Consider the following 17,803-nt stretch of genomic DNA (forward strand, 5'->3'; position numbering starts at 1 on the left):
TTGGTCAAATTTTTTTTCATTTTTCTCTTTTCAATTGTATCAACATTGTCATTAAAAAATAAAATGCACACTAGCTCCTTCGAAAGATACCAGAGATGATTAGAAAATTTTGTTATAACTTTCTTCGATAATTCCTTGTCGTACTTTTTGAATTCATCTAAATTGCGTAATAATTTAATATCTGACGTAGCAGCTTCGAAAGGAAGACGAGTTTTGAACCAGTAAGGTACGTATATTAAAAGAATAAATACCGACATTTTACGTAGATTAATTTTTTATTCTTTTGTTAACGATAGCTGCTTTCTAAATAAATACATTTTGACAACGTAAATAGCTCGGGCCATCCACCGTGCCCTAGTAATTGCACCAGGTTTTTTTATGCATATGTTGCTGAATTGACCAAGAAAAATAAGAGACAATTGAAGTAATTCTTTGTAGTCCTTACGTGGCTGTTTATCGACACGTAAACATTGCTGAATAAAGCTTGAAACTTTTATCTTGATGTTTTTAAGATCGCCATGCATCTTATTGATTTTTCACTCCGAGGCTTTATCCAATTAAATGCACATTTTGACGGTGCTTATGAAAAAAATTTCTTTTTATTAAAGCGATAGTATAATAGATTTCTGTTATGAGAAATATCATTCTTTTTTTTTATCCAGACATTGCAGGATTTTTGAAAAGTTTTCAGAGAGAATCGAGAGATTTTTTTCCTACATTCAAAAGAAGAGAATTGCTTCACGAGAGAAATGTGTATTTAAGTAGTTTGTACGTGAGAAAAATATGTTTCTTTTAGTACGATAATTTTAAAAATTATGATATTTCAAACTATATCGGTAGTGGTAGATTCGGATCGGTTTGATCCGTGGAGAGCAAATTTTCTAAGAAAAGTGCAATAAAGAGAATCGTATTCTGTGAAAAAAGTAAGTCTTGAAAGAAATGTTTAGTTTTATAACTTATATACAGTATGTGTAGTACTGTTTATTAGACGGTTCAATAATTAATAGTATTCTTTATTTTCTTCATTTTTCGTATTTTAGCTCTAATCCCTTAAAATATCTTTTGACCGCCCACTGATTAAATATGTAATAATAATAATTTGATTGCAGTCAAAGTAAATCTGAACTTGAGAAGGAAATAGTAGCTATGAAACATAACAAATGAAATTTTTCATTTTTCGAGCGTAAACATCGTCAATAGAATTATGAGAAAGTAATAAATTAAAAAATAATATAATAATTAATGCCAGTGCCATATTTATTTGATAATAAAATCTATGTAACTTATGTATTTACATTCTAATTATTTTTCAATAATTGAAAGAATATAAAAAACACTTTCAATAACTATTTTATTAGAGTTTATTCACAAAATCACAAATAAAAAAGCCGATTTTTCAATATTTTTTTATTGACAAACTAAATACTAAAAACCGTTTCGATATTTCGATACACGAGAATTTCTGCTTTCTCCAGATATTTTTTGTTTATTTTTTTGCTTCATTGTAAACATTCATTGTTCTGCACAGAAGCAAGTGGCGGACACATTCACATTCTTCGCTAGTCGCACCTCTGCACTCTGCAGTGTAAGTTCAAACTTCATGAGTCTAAAACAGTATTGCATCGAGCTCTATTCGGTACACAAAGGCCAGGAAAAAAAAGAAAGCTTCCATGCACTGTAATGACTTCAACCACGTGCTCGTTCCTTAGTATTAACTAGCAAATTACCTCGCTCGCTCACGCTCGCTCGTATTAATTGTTCAGTGTTTAGGGAGATACTCGTCATTATTCATCGAGGTAGTTACTAGTTTTATTGACAGTTGATTCAAAATGTCCTTGATTTATAACGAAGAATACGCAACTCGCCTACGAAAATTGAAAAATCGTCTGGAAAGTGTAAAAAAAGGCGACGCTCGGCTTAAAGATTTTTGCCGTGTATTTAAACGTTGGTCTAAACGGAGAGACGACGAATTAATGGACAGAATCGTTATAGATTTGATGAACTGTGAAATTCTATTCCCGAGTGTTGAAGATAAAAAATATTTCTTCAAATTTGCTTTGAGACGACGCAATTTGAAAATGATAAAACTTCTCGAGGCGAGCGGACTCGATATACGTGAGGTCATATTCAAAGATGGAAAGTCTGCTCTTCATTATTTGGCGGAGGTAATATATGGGAAAAATGATAAAAATATATTGGACCCAAAATCAAAAACTATAAAAGTCATGGAATATTTTTTGGAAAATTCACAACTAAATTATTGTGACAATCATGGTTACACATATTTCCACGCGGCCTGCATGTCCGGTAATATGGCGGCAGTAAATCTTCTTTTGAGCCAGGGTATAGACGTCAACCTCGACTCATACAAGTATTCAGCGTTGCATATTGCAGCCCAGTACCGTCGCGAAGAAGTAGTAGAGATTTTATTGAGACACGGGGCCGATCCAAACAAACAGGACGTGGAGAAGTCGACACCTCTACACGCACTCGCGAGGCTGTGTCTATGCCAGTGCACCAATGCCATCAGATTTTGCGATTACCGACGACCAGTTGACAAAATAGTTCAAATTCTAATTGAATATGGAGCGAACATCGAAGCACGAAATAGTGATGGTAATAGTCCTTTGGATTTGGCCGTATCTTGTTTTGATGTGCAGCTTGTCAAGTCGCTTCTGGAACACGGCGCGAGTCTTGACAATTTGAACGAAGATATAATTTTCAGCAGAAATTTCACATTACTTGAAGTCAAAAATTATCCTCTCACTCTGAACATCATCGAGATGGTACAATTATTGCAGTCGGTGGGCTTCAAGATGAGCTTTGAAACCAGACTTAGGATGTTAAAATGTTGGATAAAAGTTCGAGGAAACGACACTGACCATCTGATCCCCGAATACACTGGTAAGTAACTTTATTTTACCTAAACAATAATTTCAAGTTACTAATGATTATTTTTCTTTTTGATTATTTATTTAGGACCCACGAAAGACAAGACGCCCATCATCCCGACTGTGTATAATTTATTTATTTATGTTGAGCTTCGCCTTTACCAAAGTCAAGAATATGATGATTTCTTTGTAAAACTAAGCGACAAAATAAGATTAATACTCCTACCTTGTTTCTGGCAAGAATTTCAAATTCCTATAAAAATCATCGATGTTTGGAAAAAAGAAGCTGAGAAAGTCAAAAATAATATGTTAAACGACGACGTCTCGCTGTACCAGCTTTGCCAAATGAACTATAGTGACGGTTACTCAATGATTAAAAATATGAAGAATTGGCGTGTCCCAGCAATGGATGATTTATCACATACTTGGATCAACATTATTGTAAAAAGACACTTAGCTAACATTTTCATAAGACTACAGTTGGAATTGATGGTATCCGATCTGTTCATGAGTGATCACTGTGAATTAAATTTACCTTATGTCGTATGCCGCCGAGTTGCCGAATGTATGAGTTACGAGGAATTATTGCGATTGTGCAAAGAGACAAATGATAAAGAAAAATAATCCTCGGGATACATTCCTACTTTAATTATTTAGAATAATACTTATAATAAAATGTTTTTAGTGCTCACAATATTTGAGCTCAAGGAAGTATTTTTTTATCTTTAAGTAAGCAAGTAAATGAATCTCTGCAAGAGATTTTGCAATGCTTACGATTTGTAAACGGTCGTGTCAGAAGAGATCTGACTATTTATCAGTCAATCCAATTTAATGCCAAAACGATTGGTAATTTGGTGTATATATTAGTTATGTTCAAGACTCGATTTAACTCTTTTCAATAAAAGAATTAAAAACTAAAATTTATTACCGTGTCTATTAGAAATCATTTCCCACGTAGATCCACAAGTCCTTACCATAACGCAGCATATATCGACCAGGCTTTATTAACATGTCTCTATCAATCCCTCTCCTGATAAGATTATACTCCCTAGGTTAAGAAGGAAAACTCATCAAAAAAATATATTGTATCCCATCAATTAATTTTCGACAAAAGAAAATGGTTGTTTTTGTCATAAAAGTAGACATAAACCTTGCAAATTACCATGAATGATACAGCAATGAATTGCAGCTGAACCTTCTTTTCCTTTTAAATCAACTCCAGCTTTATAATTTCGTTCTATACATACATATGTTGTTCTCGGAGTAAGTTAAATCTGCTTCATGAATGCCTAATATAGACCAAATTCATTGAAGTTTATATGTAATTTAAAATCTAATTGTAATATTTCTGAAATTTAATATAAATGTCACTTTTTGATCTTAAAAAAATTCTATTCACTTCATTATTAACTCTACTGGTTTTTTTATTTGCAAAATATTAACATACTTTGCATTAATATATTAATATATTTTGCGAAGAATCTTCAATATTTTTCCCAATTTAATTATTATTATTATTAGTTCTGATTCGTTCACTAGTAAATGTGCATTTGTGAAATTTTATCACAAATTTCAGGTACCTTTCACCTATTTGATCTGTTGTGTTAAATATTTATGTTTTATATTTTGTAACTTATATCTATTTTTCTGTTAAATTAACAAAATTTTATAGTAATTGTTGATAGTCTTCAACAATTTCATGCATTTTTCTGCTTCGTACGTAAAACAACATTCTCGTTTGGGTTTAAAAGGAAATGTTTATAAAGCTAGTTTTAATCTATTTATTCAAATTTACTTCTGAAGCTTCATCATTTGAAAAAAAACATCTAAATAAATGTATAATTGTAACTCATCTACTCGCGAGTAAATACGAAATTTGAATGAAGCGCCGCAGTATCTCGAGACGATCTATCATTATTCCTTAGTCCATGTCTCGTGCGCCGAGTAGTGGATTTTTCACAGTATGTAGAATAGATCAGATGGGATGCCGGTGACTGGTACGATTTCTGCCGATATTTTATAGAAGCACACTAGCAAACAATGAGCGCCAAATTCAAATTCGTCTATAGATGTAATTTAAAATATCTATTGTAAAATTTTTGTTGGCATTTAGCAAATCAAAAATATAATTGCTAAAAAAAATAGTGGATTGGTAATAATATTTTTAATTTAACTGGAACCGGGCTTGACTTTGAAGTCGTTTTTCGGCAAGAAAAATTGTCTTTCCGGAATATATAAAGTCATTTGAATCAAGAGCAGGCAAAAATCTATCGATGAGCAAGGGTAAAATATTTTTCCAAAATCAGTGGTAGTTTTGTCAGCGAGCTAGCAAAGTAGCAATCGGTGCAAGACGTCGCGCGCGCACCACCCAAATGTATCTTTTAGTACCTATAGTGGCCCCTGGTCATTTTTGTGCGTGGGCGTGCGAGTGTGCGCGGAATCCTGCACGTGCGTCAAAATATCATCTCGAGCCCATGTGCTTTCGAAAAGGCGCCTGTAGTAATTATTTAGTCATCGATAGTGATCAGTGCGAAGACGCAGATAATCTCTACGGATTGGACACGACTTTCTGCAGTGGAGTAATTATTCATAAATAATTCTCTTGGTCAAGTCATCCGGTACCTAATTGCATTAGCTCGTTAATTTGCCACGTTAAACGCGTAAGTCGTTCTTAGATATTGGAGCTGCTAACGTGCAAATTCTAGCTGTAAGATTATAAAAATCTAAAACGGGACTTTAACAAAAATCCGTTTCCGTGACTGCTTTAAGCGAAGCAGCCACAGTGCGCATCGATAGTGTCAACTGTGAATTGTAAAAATTGATGAAATAACAGACGCGGGCCTTACTTGAACTTGAGTGTCTTTAAAAGTAAAATGTCGAACGACGAAAAAGTCTTAACAGGCTATTCTCAAATTGAAAAAACGGAGTTTACTTTCAAATGGGTAATAAGCGACTGCCTATTGATTTTAGAAAGCGGAAACGGTAGTATAAAGTCGCCGATATTTCACAAAAACGGTGATGATGATACAAAGTTTCGATTGCAACTCCAAAAATGCTCATATAGTAGTAATTCTAATCAATGCCTTGAATATAGACATTTGTCTCTATTGAACATACTCAGGTTTACAAATTCGTTATGCCAGTACAAGATAGCGATACTCAAGGATGACCAAGTTATTGAAACTTATACGGAAGATCCATATTCCACGAGTTGCCGTGAAAAAGAGATTTTCAATATTACTATAGATGATTTTAAAAAATTCATTTCATCTACAGGTACCATAGTTATTCGTTGCGAATTGAAAATTTCCGCGGGATCTCAAAAGAACTCGCTGAACTATGAATCTGTGGATGTGAATGAAGTGCCGGAGACAAAATTAAAATTCGACTGGATACTTCTTGACGAAAATTTGAGTGATATTAAACTAAAAACTGCATGTGGAAAGAAAATTCCGGCGCACAGAATCATGCTCGCTACTGCCAGTCCTGTATTCAGAGCCATGTTCAACCACGATATGTTGGAAAACAAAAGTGAAATAGTTGATATGATCGATGTCAGTCATGACTCTGCAGTTGAGATGCTGCGATACATCTACACAAGCACTGTCGAGACTCAAGAATTTTGTAAGACCGCTGAACTTTTGGTGGCTGCTGACAAGTATCAACTTGAAGAGTTGAAAAATAAGTGCGAACAAATATTGATCTCCAATATATCTGCTAAAAATGCGATAGAGGCTCTTACCATAGCTGTAAATTACAATTTGAGTTGTTTGAAAAAAAATGCAATCAATTTAATTAAGCGTATAATTAATGGACCTACCGTTTCTGATGATTTCGGTACTATGATTCTTAAAATGGCACAATTTTTATCGGAATAATCTGAAAAATTGATTGAGTACTTCATAAATTTTACATTTATTTACATTTTTTTATTGCGTATAAAAATATACCGCTGATCCTTAGAAAATCATTAGACTGACAGTTAAATTTAATAAGTTGATTTGCAACGATTCAAATTACGATACGCTTTTTTACTTGGTAACTCATTGCGGCGAATTTTTACATGCACACAACTAATTATACATGTTTTTTAAAAACTATTTTTTACGAATAAAGGACTGTAATAATCCATTTATCACGTTGTTTTTTTCAATTTTATGTTTATTAAGATAGTAAAAACGTTTGTCCTCGAATATCAAATTATACATTCATTATCAGAAAATGTTTCATGATTTATTATTGAAAAAGGAGATTTATTATTGAGAAAGAAGAGGAGAAAAAGGAGGATTTAGACCTTTATATTAGTTTTATTATTCAATATGTGCTCAAAAACATCTATAAATTTTCTTATTTTTTGCTTTTTATTACATCCGTTGGTGTAAAAACTTTTTTATAACTCTAATCAAAATTCCAAATTCCTGAATCTTGCGCACAGTGCCAAAATGCTAAAATAGCAAAAATAAGCTATTTTCAGATGCAAAGGTCTAATCTAAAACCTTTTTCCACATTTTTCAGGGCTCAAAGATGTCAATTTCATGTTGAAAATGTAAATTGATATTGAACTGTGATTTATACAACAAAAAAATGCCAAAGAAAAGTGAATCGGTGCATGACTCCCCTTGAAGTATTATTTGTAGGTCTTTTGATCGAACCTTTAATTTTTCTCTTTTCAAGACAAGTTTATTTAGCAATCAATTACGATTGATTGATTGAAGCATCAAGACTATTGATTGCAGATGTACAAACATGTAAGTAAACGCGCTGATTATATGTTCGATTTTTAAGCAGCCCCGATGACCATAACAGCTTATGTACATAATTGAAATCATCTCAGCAGTTGTATAACCTGAGCCTCACTAAAAATCAACGTAGATATGTCAATTTTTTTTAAATTTTACTAGGCAGTTCTAATCTACAAAGCAGCCCAAAATGTTCAAACAGTAACAAAAACCAAAAAGTTTAATACCTTTACCTTTGAAAATGACACTTTAGTTGGAGAATATTCCTTCATAATTTTATACGCAAGTCATATAATACTGCATCTAGAAACTGCCATATATTATTAAAAAATGAATTGAGATTTAAAAAGTTCTTTGGTTAAAAATAGCTTTATTTAACATTATACATAAAAACGAAGTTACTTATTTTTTATAAGCATATATTCAGTTAAGTTCAATTAACAAAAACATGAATTAAAAGAACATTTCTTCATTTATGTAATTTTAATTTTTCATAGACCCATAAGTTGATTAATACATTCTCAAAATTATTACTTCAACTTTTTATTTTTACTTCGCAACACTCATACTTGTGGCGTATTCATAAGGACTAAAATTGAAAAAAATGCTGAATTTTTTCCAAATTTTCGCATATGCTTTTTTTAATATTGTTACATTATTCATAAAATCAGTCTTGAACAAAAAGTATATCCATACATAGAAAATTTATATTTTTTTTGATAATCAATATTCCACGAGTTTCGACTTCGTGAATTAGGAAATAATTTTTAAATATTGAGTTTGAAAGAGCAAACAATTCATTGGTAAGTATTTACAATAGGTACTGAAACTAAATTAATTTTGTGTAGTAGTACCATATTTTTATAGAAATATTTAAAACAAAGTAATTGAATATTATAATATTATAATATTATAATAGTGTTATAATATCATAGTATTATAGTATTATAATATTGTGATATTAATATTATAAGTAATTCAGTTTATTTAAATCATAATTATCTCGTACGTTTTCAGAGTATAATTTCATAAACCACTCATTCTTAATAAATTTTAACCATTCTAGATTCACATTAGATGTACTGCAGCAAACGCACATTTGAAAATCAAGCGCGTTTACACATAACTATAATAGATATCATGTTATAAAAATATATTTAACTCGAGGAATCACAGATTCAGTTTCCGAGTTCTCAACGCGTCAATCCTCCGACGATTCGCTACTATAGCTTATTTTGAATCGCTGTTTTCTGTACACGCGATGATTCCTAGTCGACTTGTTTGGAACAATTTTAATATTTTCTGATCTAGGGCTTGTAGTAGTTGTTTGTACCTCAGTAGTGGAAACGCTTGATGTTATACCGCTGTCAGAACTTTGTGCCAAAGAAGTTTGACCAAAATTTCCCGTTGTTGACGCAGCATTTGAATGCTCAGTATCATTATTTTCAAGCTTTTGACGTTTATAATTGATACGACGAGCGGTAACTGTTTTCCGAGTTATTTTACGATTTTGAGGTGACAAAGTGTTGCTCGGACTCTCTTCAGAATCATAATTCGAACTTAATGCTTCTCGTCTTTTATTATTTAAAGATTTTGTACCAGATAAAACCAGACTTTCGTCTGAACTACTGAGGCTTGCTGAACGAGATTTTATTTGCAAATATTTTTTAGTAAAACTGGATGATACAACTCCACTGCTGGTGCTCGGTTGCGATGCATCAACGAACTGTAATACAAAAATAAAAAATAATTTACAACTTTTTTTAAATTTACCACATAGGGTGTAACTTAGAACTTACCAAAGTAGGAGAAGGAGTATTGTGGGTTTCATCTTCACTATCAGTTTCGCTGTCAATTCTTAAAGTTCGTTTGTTCCCTCTTTTTCCTTTTAACTCTCGTGTTTTTATTCTATCTTTAACAGACTGCATTTTACTTTTTTGCATTATGCTTTTCCTTTCAACCTTTCTTGGTTTTGATCTGTTTAAAATTGGGGATGATACGGATTTCGGAGCAAACACTGTTGGCGACCCTGCAGTTTTATCATCCTTTATTGTCTTCGGAGAAGCTTCCATGGCAGCGAGTTGCATGAGCTTTCGGCGTCGATTAGCAATTAATTGAGTAATTCGGTTTGGAGTCTCCCATGATTCTTCAGTTTCATCTTTCTGCTCTTCTGATTCGTTGGCAGCTGAATCGATATAAGCACGAACATGGAGGTGCGTGCTCGAAGAAGGCGATGATGAAGATAATTCTAAAACGATCAAATCTTTTTTTAATGTTAGTAATTTTTACATGTAAGGTTAAATTATTTTCATTTTTATAAATTCAATTATCAAAGCAAAGCTATTACCCTCTGAACTCGAACGATCGCTAAAATCGTTATCGTTTTCTATTTCGGTGGAGCTGCTTGACGACGATGATTCTCGGGAACTCCAACTCTCAATTTCTCGTTGAACGAGTGAGTCGAAGAAGGCCATCATTCTTTGATCTTCGTCAGTACATTCATGGCTGTAATCATGAGTCATCACATGACCAGTTCTCAAAATTAAACCAATATATTCGTCATGCGAATAAACTTTGCGTTGTGTTTCATTTTTATCATCTTCTACCTGTATAAAATCAAGAAAAAATCATGTATTATCTGCTTGTAGTAAATTAATCTATCCGTTTATTAATTTATGCTTACTTTTAGACCTCCTGAACATTTTTCACCTAGTGGAAATGGTGACCATAATTTTACTATTTTTTCAACTCCAGATGAAGCAAGAACACAACTATTTTTATTGTATCGAACATGATTAACTATTGACCTATGTCCTCGTAATATGATATGTGCAGAATCAACCCATTTTTCTGTATCATCAGTTGGGATTTTCCACATATATAAATTAAAATCATCCGATCCTATTATTGAAAATTTTAATTTTTAATATTAAATTTTTAGTTAACCGATTGCTTTAACTTTTTCAACTATATAATTATTTTGTACCTGATAGTATATATTCATCGTTAGTTCCTGCAAAACAACAGGATTTCATGGTGCAGCTATTATAATATCCTGCTTGGTCAAATTGACACAAATGCTGTGGAGAATTTACTGAGTAAACTGCTGGAGGTAATCGTCTTCGGATTGCCAATAATTTAGTACCAGCATCGTTGAATCCAATAAACATACCATTTTGTGATGGACCTTGATTTTTTTCATTTCCATATTTTACTAGTGGCCTAAAATAATAACAAAAACAATTCTAAGAATATGCATTAAATTCTTGAGAAAAAATATCCATTCAACTTACGTTAATGGTCTTCTTACATCCCATAAACTGCACCCTTCCTTTGAATTGGCAGTCACTAAAGTTCTTGGATCAACAGGATTAAACATTACAGAATGAAAAGGACTTTCATATTGCGCCAAGCAAAAAAAGGATTCAGGAGAACTAGCGTCTCCTCTTGTATCGTAAACCAAAACTCTTCCATCATCACAGGCACTAGCATATATGCTATCACTATGAGGATGTGAGGATAAGCCGTAAATAGCTTTTTCATGAATAAATGAATTCACAATTTTTGTCCTGTTGGAAAGTATAACTTAAAATGATTATATATGACATTTTAAAATTTTAAAATTAAAAAATAATTAAAAAACTTACGTTTGAATATCATGAACAATAACTTGATCATCGTTACCAGCAGATAAAATTTTTGTTCTACTGCTATTAAAATCCAAGCAAAATATATTACTAGAGTGTTGAGCTCTCATTTCAATTGGTTTTCCAGAGTCATGAATAGCTTGACTGACATTCCATAAAAGCACCCGTTTATCATCACCACCTGTAATCAATATTGAATTCCCATGAGTTCTAATTTTATAGAAATTATATAGAAAATTTTATTTTGAATTATTTTGCTATATAAGACCAAATGTCTAATATATTTATATATACTTATAAAATTATATGTAATAAAAATATTTACATACCAGAAATAAGCAATTCTCCATCTTTTGAAAATTCAACTGCATTCACACATCCATAATGGGAATAAAGATTTTTCTTAAATAGATTCTTGGAATAGTGCAGTCGAGCATCCATTATCAGATTTTGATGATTGGTTTTGTTGTTGAATTGTCTATTGAAGACAAATTTTGCAGTATTGAAAGAACTTTTATCAGGCATGTTTAATTCTTCAAATTTCTTTTGATATTGACAAACTTCCTTGCAAGAAGGCATATTGAATATTTTTGGAACCTACAAATTTATTTAATATCTTGAAAATCTCTTAGGAAAGTTATTAATAAAAAAATTGAAAGTTTAGTTTTTCTTCATTATACATACCAGTCTAGGAATAACACATGAAGAATTTCTGGAACTAATTAGCGATGATAAAGATCGCAAGAGCTTATGACTCTTACTAGCACTAATGTTTCATTTTAGTCCTACAAAAAAATCATAAACGCAATAATGTCAATCGCATTTCACTCGAATCGATTAATAGAGTTCGCCTCCACTTGTCACAAAAATTGTTTAAGGATATGCTCGTAAAAGATTAATTTAAGATATAACCTTCTGGACGATTACTTACGTTCTATACATGTTGAAAATCAAACCGAAACTTTCCACGTTTCCACGGTCCAAGCGTATACGGAACAGCTCTTAACAATCAAACAATGGACCTACGTTATTCACGAAGTTAAAAATTGAAAAATTATATCTAATCAACTATTTTTGTATGCTTTGAACTATAAAAAGTATCACTTTTATTAATTGTCTGCGCCATGAGCTCAATACCCCGTCATGACCGTTCGATAATATTTTTGTTATGTTTGTGCAAAGCCCGACGTATACAGCGGATACAAAAATATATCTCTTTTAATGCGATACTCGTCAAAACGCACGCATAGACAATCGTAGTCGTGGAAGGAGTATTTTTATACCACTACCTTTCCTTAGTGTATTGCGTTTTGACTTTATTTCGCAAGAGGCAAATGTCACAACTCACCACATGATCGGGTTCTTTTTTAATGGACAGACCCTTTAAATATTTCCTACACATTACACATAGGACGATGAGGCTGTGAGTGCGTGTGCCTCATGCGAATCTGACAGCGCAGCAAGCAGCGCATTTATACGAATGTGCTTAAATATACTTTAGTATCACGAGTGAGCGAAAAATGATTTTAATTTAAAATTTTTAGTTTTCTTCCTAAATTCGCATTATAAATTAATTGTAAAAATTTATTTCAAATGAATACTATTAAGTTTATTAAGAATTTCAGGGCACGAATTTCCAGAGATTTTGAAATTTAAAGTTTTCAAAAATGATAATCTTTATAGAAATGTTTAGTGTTATCTAGTGTTTCATTTACAGAAAGGAAAAATTTCACGTACGAATTTTCTCTTCAATAGCCAATCAAATTTTTCATCATATTTTTTTTGCCACTAAAGTGATTATAAATATTTAAATTTAGTATTTATGAAAAAAATTGAAAAATGTTTTACTTGGACATACAAAACTAGCACTAAACTTTGTTAGCTGCAGCTCATTCGGGAGCTTATTTTATGAACACTTTGGGGAATTTTTTTTCATTTGATAAATTTTTTTTTATTTTTTTATTTTTTTATTTTTTTTCATACATTTTTTAGATTTTCATAAAGGCATTTGATGAAAGTTTTACTGCATAAAACTCGATAAATTTTTGAAATTTTAAAACGCAATTTTTTTGGAAAGAAGCACACAATCTTAACTATTTAACATTTATATTTTAAACACAAAAATTCATAAAATTTTACAATATTTCCCAAACTACATGTTTATTGAGTAACCAGTAAAAATAAGTTTGACTTAGGTTTTACTTATTTTTTATGGAACTACAGATATTCAGAGAATTTAAGTATAGTAATATTAATAATAAATATCTACTTTAATGACCAACAATAAAAGATTATTTCTTCAAAAAAAAAACCTGATTTCAGCATTAATATTCATTGTCTTTTTTTAATAAAAGTAGTAAAAAGAAATAATTTTAATTAATGATTAATTTGATAATTTGGCTTTCTGCAAACATCAAGAAATAGAATGTGTAATTTATTCTTGAATGCAAATAAAATTTTATTTTCTTTCATCGCGTTTTTAAAATTTGAATCAAAGAATCAATATCATAAAGGTATAAAAAAATTATGGGCTTGATAAAAAGTATGTTATGAAAAGTTTTTAATATTTTATTCGCCTAATCAATTTACTACAAAATATTTGAAAAATGATTGTAGTGATATTACACTTGCAAATTTTATACGATCTACTTATTTACAGTCTGTACAATTGGAATAACGCAAAGCCACTAAGATACTACATTAGAGCAATAGCTCGACGTTTGACTTGTTTTGATCGATTCTTAGCTTTCTTTTTAGCATCTTGGAAAAGCAATATTCCTTCCTTCTGTTCATTTTCTCGTTGCTCATACTCTAGTGCATATAAGTTATATCCAACCATATCCTGGAATGAATTGCAATGTTGCATATAAATCAATATATTAAAGTATACACACAATTCCATATATATTAATAATCTCACAACTCACCCTTATAGTAGAGATTCGTTCTAAAGCAAGGCGATGAATTTCTTCAATTTGAGGTAGAAGATCTTTACTTGCAGTTATAGGTTTATTGTGAGCCTCTATTAGACTAAGGCCAACCTTAATAATCATTTCTGCCTGATAATCACTCTGAAGTAATTTTGGTAAAATTTTTAATATTTTACAAGCAGTTGAAAAGGGAAGAAGATATAGAGCTTCGTCAAAATCACTGAAAAAAAATATTGACATTATAAAAATGGCAAAAGATTTTGGTAAAAATTAATTAAAATGTTATCATACCAAGCTCGAACTCGTTTAAACGTCTCAATGAAATATTCATTAACATTTTGGCATTTATAAGTTTGCATCAATAAAGGTAAAGGTGGCATTGGATTTGGCGGAACGACATTAGCACATGATTCTTCATATTCTTCACATAAATCAAGACATTCAATAATAAGCTCAGCCTACAGAAAAAACGTTGCATAAGTTTAAACTAGATATCATCAATTCAATAAGAAATTTTAAAATTCAATACATACAGCTTTTTCGGCATTCACCGTTTTTCTAGAAGGTAAAGCCTGAGTTTTTTGCCCTTGGACAGCGGTTGTATCACCAGTTACAAGCTCATCTTCTTTTGCTCTTTCTTCTTCTGCTTCATCTTCTAGTACTAAAATTTCCTGGCTTCTTTCATACATGCGAACCACTTTATCCGATCCACAAGATGCAAGATATGTTCCATTAGATGATACAGCACATCCATGTGCTTGGCCAGCATGGCCTGGTAATGTAATAATTTTCTCAAAATTATCAGCATCCCATTCTTTGACTTTTCCATCTTTGCCACAAGTGAAAAAGTAATGGGTTTTTGGAACAAATGCAACACCTGTCACTGTATCATCATGAGCAAATAGAGATTTATGACAATCAGCGAAATCCATTCCCCAAATTTTAATATTTCTATCCGCTGATCCAGTGACTATTAGTGTAGAGTCACTAGAGATATCCATAGATAGTACTGGCAAATTGTGACCGTACAAAGAATGATAAAACTAAAAAGACGAAAAATTTGAAGAATTTTGTTAGTAAAAATTACACAGGCTCTACAAGTTGATAATAAAAAATGTACATACTTTCAAGGTATCATGCCAAAAGATTTTCACAGTTGAGTCCAATAAAGCAACTGCTACATATTTATTATTAGGACTAACTCTGACGCACATCACAGTTTGATCTAATTTCAAGAGTTTATGAGGCTTTAGAGTAAGAACTTTTGCTCTACTTTCAGATTCTTTATCTGGATCAGCCAGTTCAAAGTCCCAAAATTTGACTGTTGCATCTGCTCCTCCACTAACAACACCTTTCTGCAACATATATAAAAATCAAATTATTTATTTGCAACAATAAAAAACTTATTCAAAAACTAAAATAATTTACCAGTGATGGAAGGAGTGCAACAGACCACACTTCTTTAGAATCATGAGCATCAAATTCAATTGCGATTTCCGCTGCAGCAATATCAACGATCTGCAATTTTCCAGACTTGGTGCCGACAATCAAGTGTCTATCTCCAGGTACAAAAATTACACAGAGAGAATATTCGCCCTCAATTGTACATATGCATTTCTGGGTTGTTCTGAAAATTAAGAGAAAATTTAAATCTTGATGCAATATTGTAGATGCAGTACTGTAGAGCTAGAATAAATGGAGATAAAAACATACCTGCTCCAAACTTTGATGGATTCACCGCTTACAGTTGCAAACGCTAAATTATCTGAACTGAAGCAAACAGCTCTTACTTCACTTCGGTGACCATGAGAGATTAATTGTTTAAGTAAATCAGGGTCCTCACTCTTATCATCAATTTTCATTGAATACAATTCAATGGAATTGTTATTTAGACTAGCACAAACCTAGACATTTTTTTGGAATTAGATGTATGTTGCAATATTTTTGTTGGATTATATATTATCTTACCCTCAATTCTCCTCCTCTTCCCATAACTAATGCAGCTGATTTGACTTTATTTGAGACTTTGACAGGATTTAAACGACGAAATTGTTTTTTTATTGTTTCGGCTGCTGAATCTGATAAGAAATTAAAAATTTCCACTGTGTTGTCATTCCCATAACAACACAGTACATCACCTTCAGTGATTAAGTTTTGTACTCTACCCTTACCAGCTCTGACAATAGTACCAAATTTGACACATTGCAAGGGGCAGGTCTGTCAAAATTTTATACATAGATTAATAATTAAATAATTTAGAATAATACTTCAAAATAATAATAAATGATTATTTCAATTACCAGATCATCATCTTTCCAGGAAATTTTGTTTACTACTAAATCTGGGCTGCTACTTCCAAAAATTAAATAATTGCCAATTAATGTAAAACTCCAAATCTAAAAATAATAAAATGTTTATATTTTGTAGGAAAATGCTATAAAATTGTATTTTTGTATCTCAAGGATTAATAAGTACCTCAGATCTGTAACTCAAAGTTTCAAAATTATGATTGTTATCCAAATCCCAGAATTTAAGAGTTGCATCTGTGCAAGAACTTATGGCAATATTATTTTTCATAAAAGACACACTTGTTATGACTCCTTTATGTCCTTGTAATCGTGAAATACCATTTTCTGCAATGATGTCCCAGATAATAATATCTGTATCCTAAAAGTTATCATTTACTCATTAATATTTAGGAAATGTAATTTTATTTTTTTTTTAAATATTTTAAATTTACTTTAGATCCTGAAATTAATCTTTGACCCAACTCATCGTAAGCCATGCAAGTGATCTCTGAGCGATGCCCAACAAATGTAGCTATATTTTCAGAAGACTTTAAATCAAATGTCTTGATAGTACCATCATCGTAACCTGCAGCTATCTGTCTTTTATTTGGAGATGCTGCCAAACAAGTAACATTGGCTTTTTCTCCTGACAATACTTGAACCTGAATCATAAAGTACGAGGTATATGTTAATGGGGATCTGATAGATTTAAAAAAAAAAAATGTTAAACATTTAGCTCACCTTCTCGCCCAGGCGAAGATCCCAGACATAAACATGTTCACATGCTCCTGCTGCAACGAATCTCCCAATTTGATTTTCTAATGTCACAAAAATTACGTTGCACTTAGAGTCAGCAATTAAATTTACATTTCCTCCAGAAACAAATCTTAAATATTGTTTTGTAAGACCCATTTTAAATAATACATATAGGCACACGTGCTTTTGTGTATGAAAGTATCAACCGCGTTTCGAATTATACTTCTTATAACCCACGTGAACTGGCAGTATACGCGCAGTAGTAGCAGACTCGCTCACTCGCGTGTCAAGCACTGCGATCAGTCTGAGCGCGGTACGCCATCTCTGTTTCAATTTCATCGAGAAGTTTGAATTTTATGATAGAATTGATGATTGATATGGAATTTTATCTATATGAAATTTGAAAAACAATTGAGAATATTATGATTGATTGACATTACTCATCATATTGATTATGACTCTTAATAAATAATTTTTTTAAAATTGTATTAGCTAGTTTTTTAAGAGGCATTGTATCAAAAAAATGTAAATAAATTTGAACATCACAATATT

At 31.6% G+C, this 17,803-nt stretch overlaps 4 protein-coding genes across 7 annotated transcripts; 2 read left to right on the forward strand and 2 right to left on the reverse strand.

The window, feature by feature from the left end:
- The first annotated feature begins 1,909 nt into the window (after window positions 1–1,909).
- Window positions 1,910–3,515, forward strand: LOC111693916 (putative ankyrin repeat protein RBE_0997). The gene is made up of 2 exons (XM_023460091.1): window positions 1,910–2,904; window positions 2,980–3,515. Exons 1-2 carry the CDS (start codon window positions 1,974–1,976, stop codon window positions 3,513–3,515), a joined length of 1,467 nt encoding a protein of 488 aa, XP_023315859.1. The 5' UTR covers window positions 1,910–1,973.
- Window positions 3,516–5,380: 1,865 nt separating this feature from the next.
- LOC106651883 (speckle-type POZ protein B-like) lies at window positions 5,381–6,947 on the forward strand. The gene has a single exon (XM_014370574.2). The coding sequence runs from the start codon at window positions 5,765–5,767 to the stop codon at window positions 6,767–6,769; it is 1,005 nt and encodes a 334-aa protein (XP_014226060.1). The 5' UTR covers window positions 5,381–5,764; the 3' UTR covers window positions 6,770–6,947.
- Window positions 6,948–8,591: 1,644 nt separating this feature from the next.
- Window positions 8,592–12,676, reverse strand: LOC106651846 (DDB1- and CUL4-associated factor 5). 4 transcript variants are annotated; one of them, XM_014370529.2, is made up of 11 exons: window positions 12,382–12,676; window positions 12,209–12,299; window positions 11,962–12,062; window positions 11,607–11,874; window positions 11,278–11,458; window positions 10,924–11,199; window positions 10,617–10,852; window positions 10,314–10,531; window positions 9,978–10,236; window positions 9,430–9,893; window positions 8,592–9,356 (listed from the first exon to the last, which is right to left on the reverse strand). In XM_014370529.2, exons 4-11 carry the CDS (start codon window positions 11,854–11,856, stop codon window positions 8,832–8,834), a joined length of 2,409 nt encoding a protein of 802 aa, XP_014226015.1. In that variant the 5' UTR covers window positions 11,857–11,874; window positions 11,962–12,062; window positions 12,209–12,299; window positions 12,382–12,676; the 3' UTR covers window positions 8,592–8,831. The 4 variants fall into 4 exon arrangements, with proteins under 4 accessions (XP_014226015.1, XP_014226016.1, XP_014226017.1 ...); XM_014370530.2 differs by having other exon boundaries at window positions 12,626–12,644; XM_014370531.2 differs by having other exon boundaries at window positions 9,430–9,878; window positions 12,209–12,676.
- Window positions 12,677–13,856: 1,180 nt separating this feature from the next.
- LOC106651865 (WD repeat-containing protein 3) lies at window positions 13,857–17,465 on the reverse strand. The gene is made up of 12 exons (XM_014370553.2): window positions 17,237–17,465; window positions 16,948–17,157; window positions 16,683–16,874; window positions 16,508–16,603; window positions 16,176–16,424; window positions 15,921–16,111; window positions 15,636–15,834; window positions 15,332–15,562; window positions 14,741–15,250; window positions 14,499–14,665; window positions 14,205–14,427; window positions 13,857–14,119 (listed from the first exon to the last, which is right to left on the reverse strand). The coding sequence occupies exons 1-12, from the start codon at window positions 17,405–17,407 to the stop codon at window positions 13,973–13,975; spliced, it is 2,586 nt and encodes an 861-aa protein (XP_014226039.1). The 5' UTR covers window positions 17,408–17,465; the 3' UTR covers window positions 13,857–13,972.
- Between the last annotated feature and the right edge of the window lie 338 nt (window positions 17,466–17,803).

This window comes from Trichogramma pretiosum, unplaced genomic scaffold, assembly GCF_000599845.2.
Source record: "Trichogramma pretiosum strain Unisexual culture from Peru unplaced genomic scaffold, Tpre_2.0 scaffold42, whole genome shotgun sequence".
Classification (NCBI taxonomy): Eukaryota; Metazoa; Arthropoda; class Insecta; order Hymenoptera; family Trichogrammatidae; genus Trichogramma; species Trichogramma pretiosum.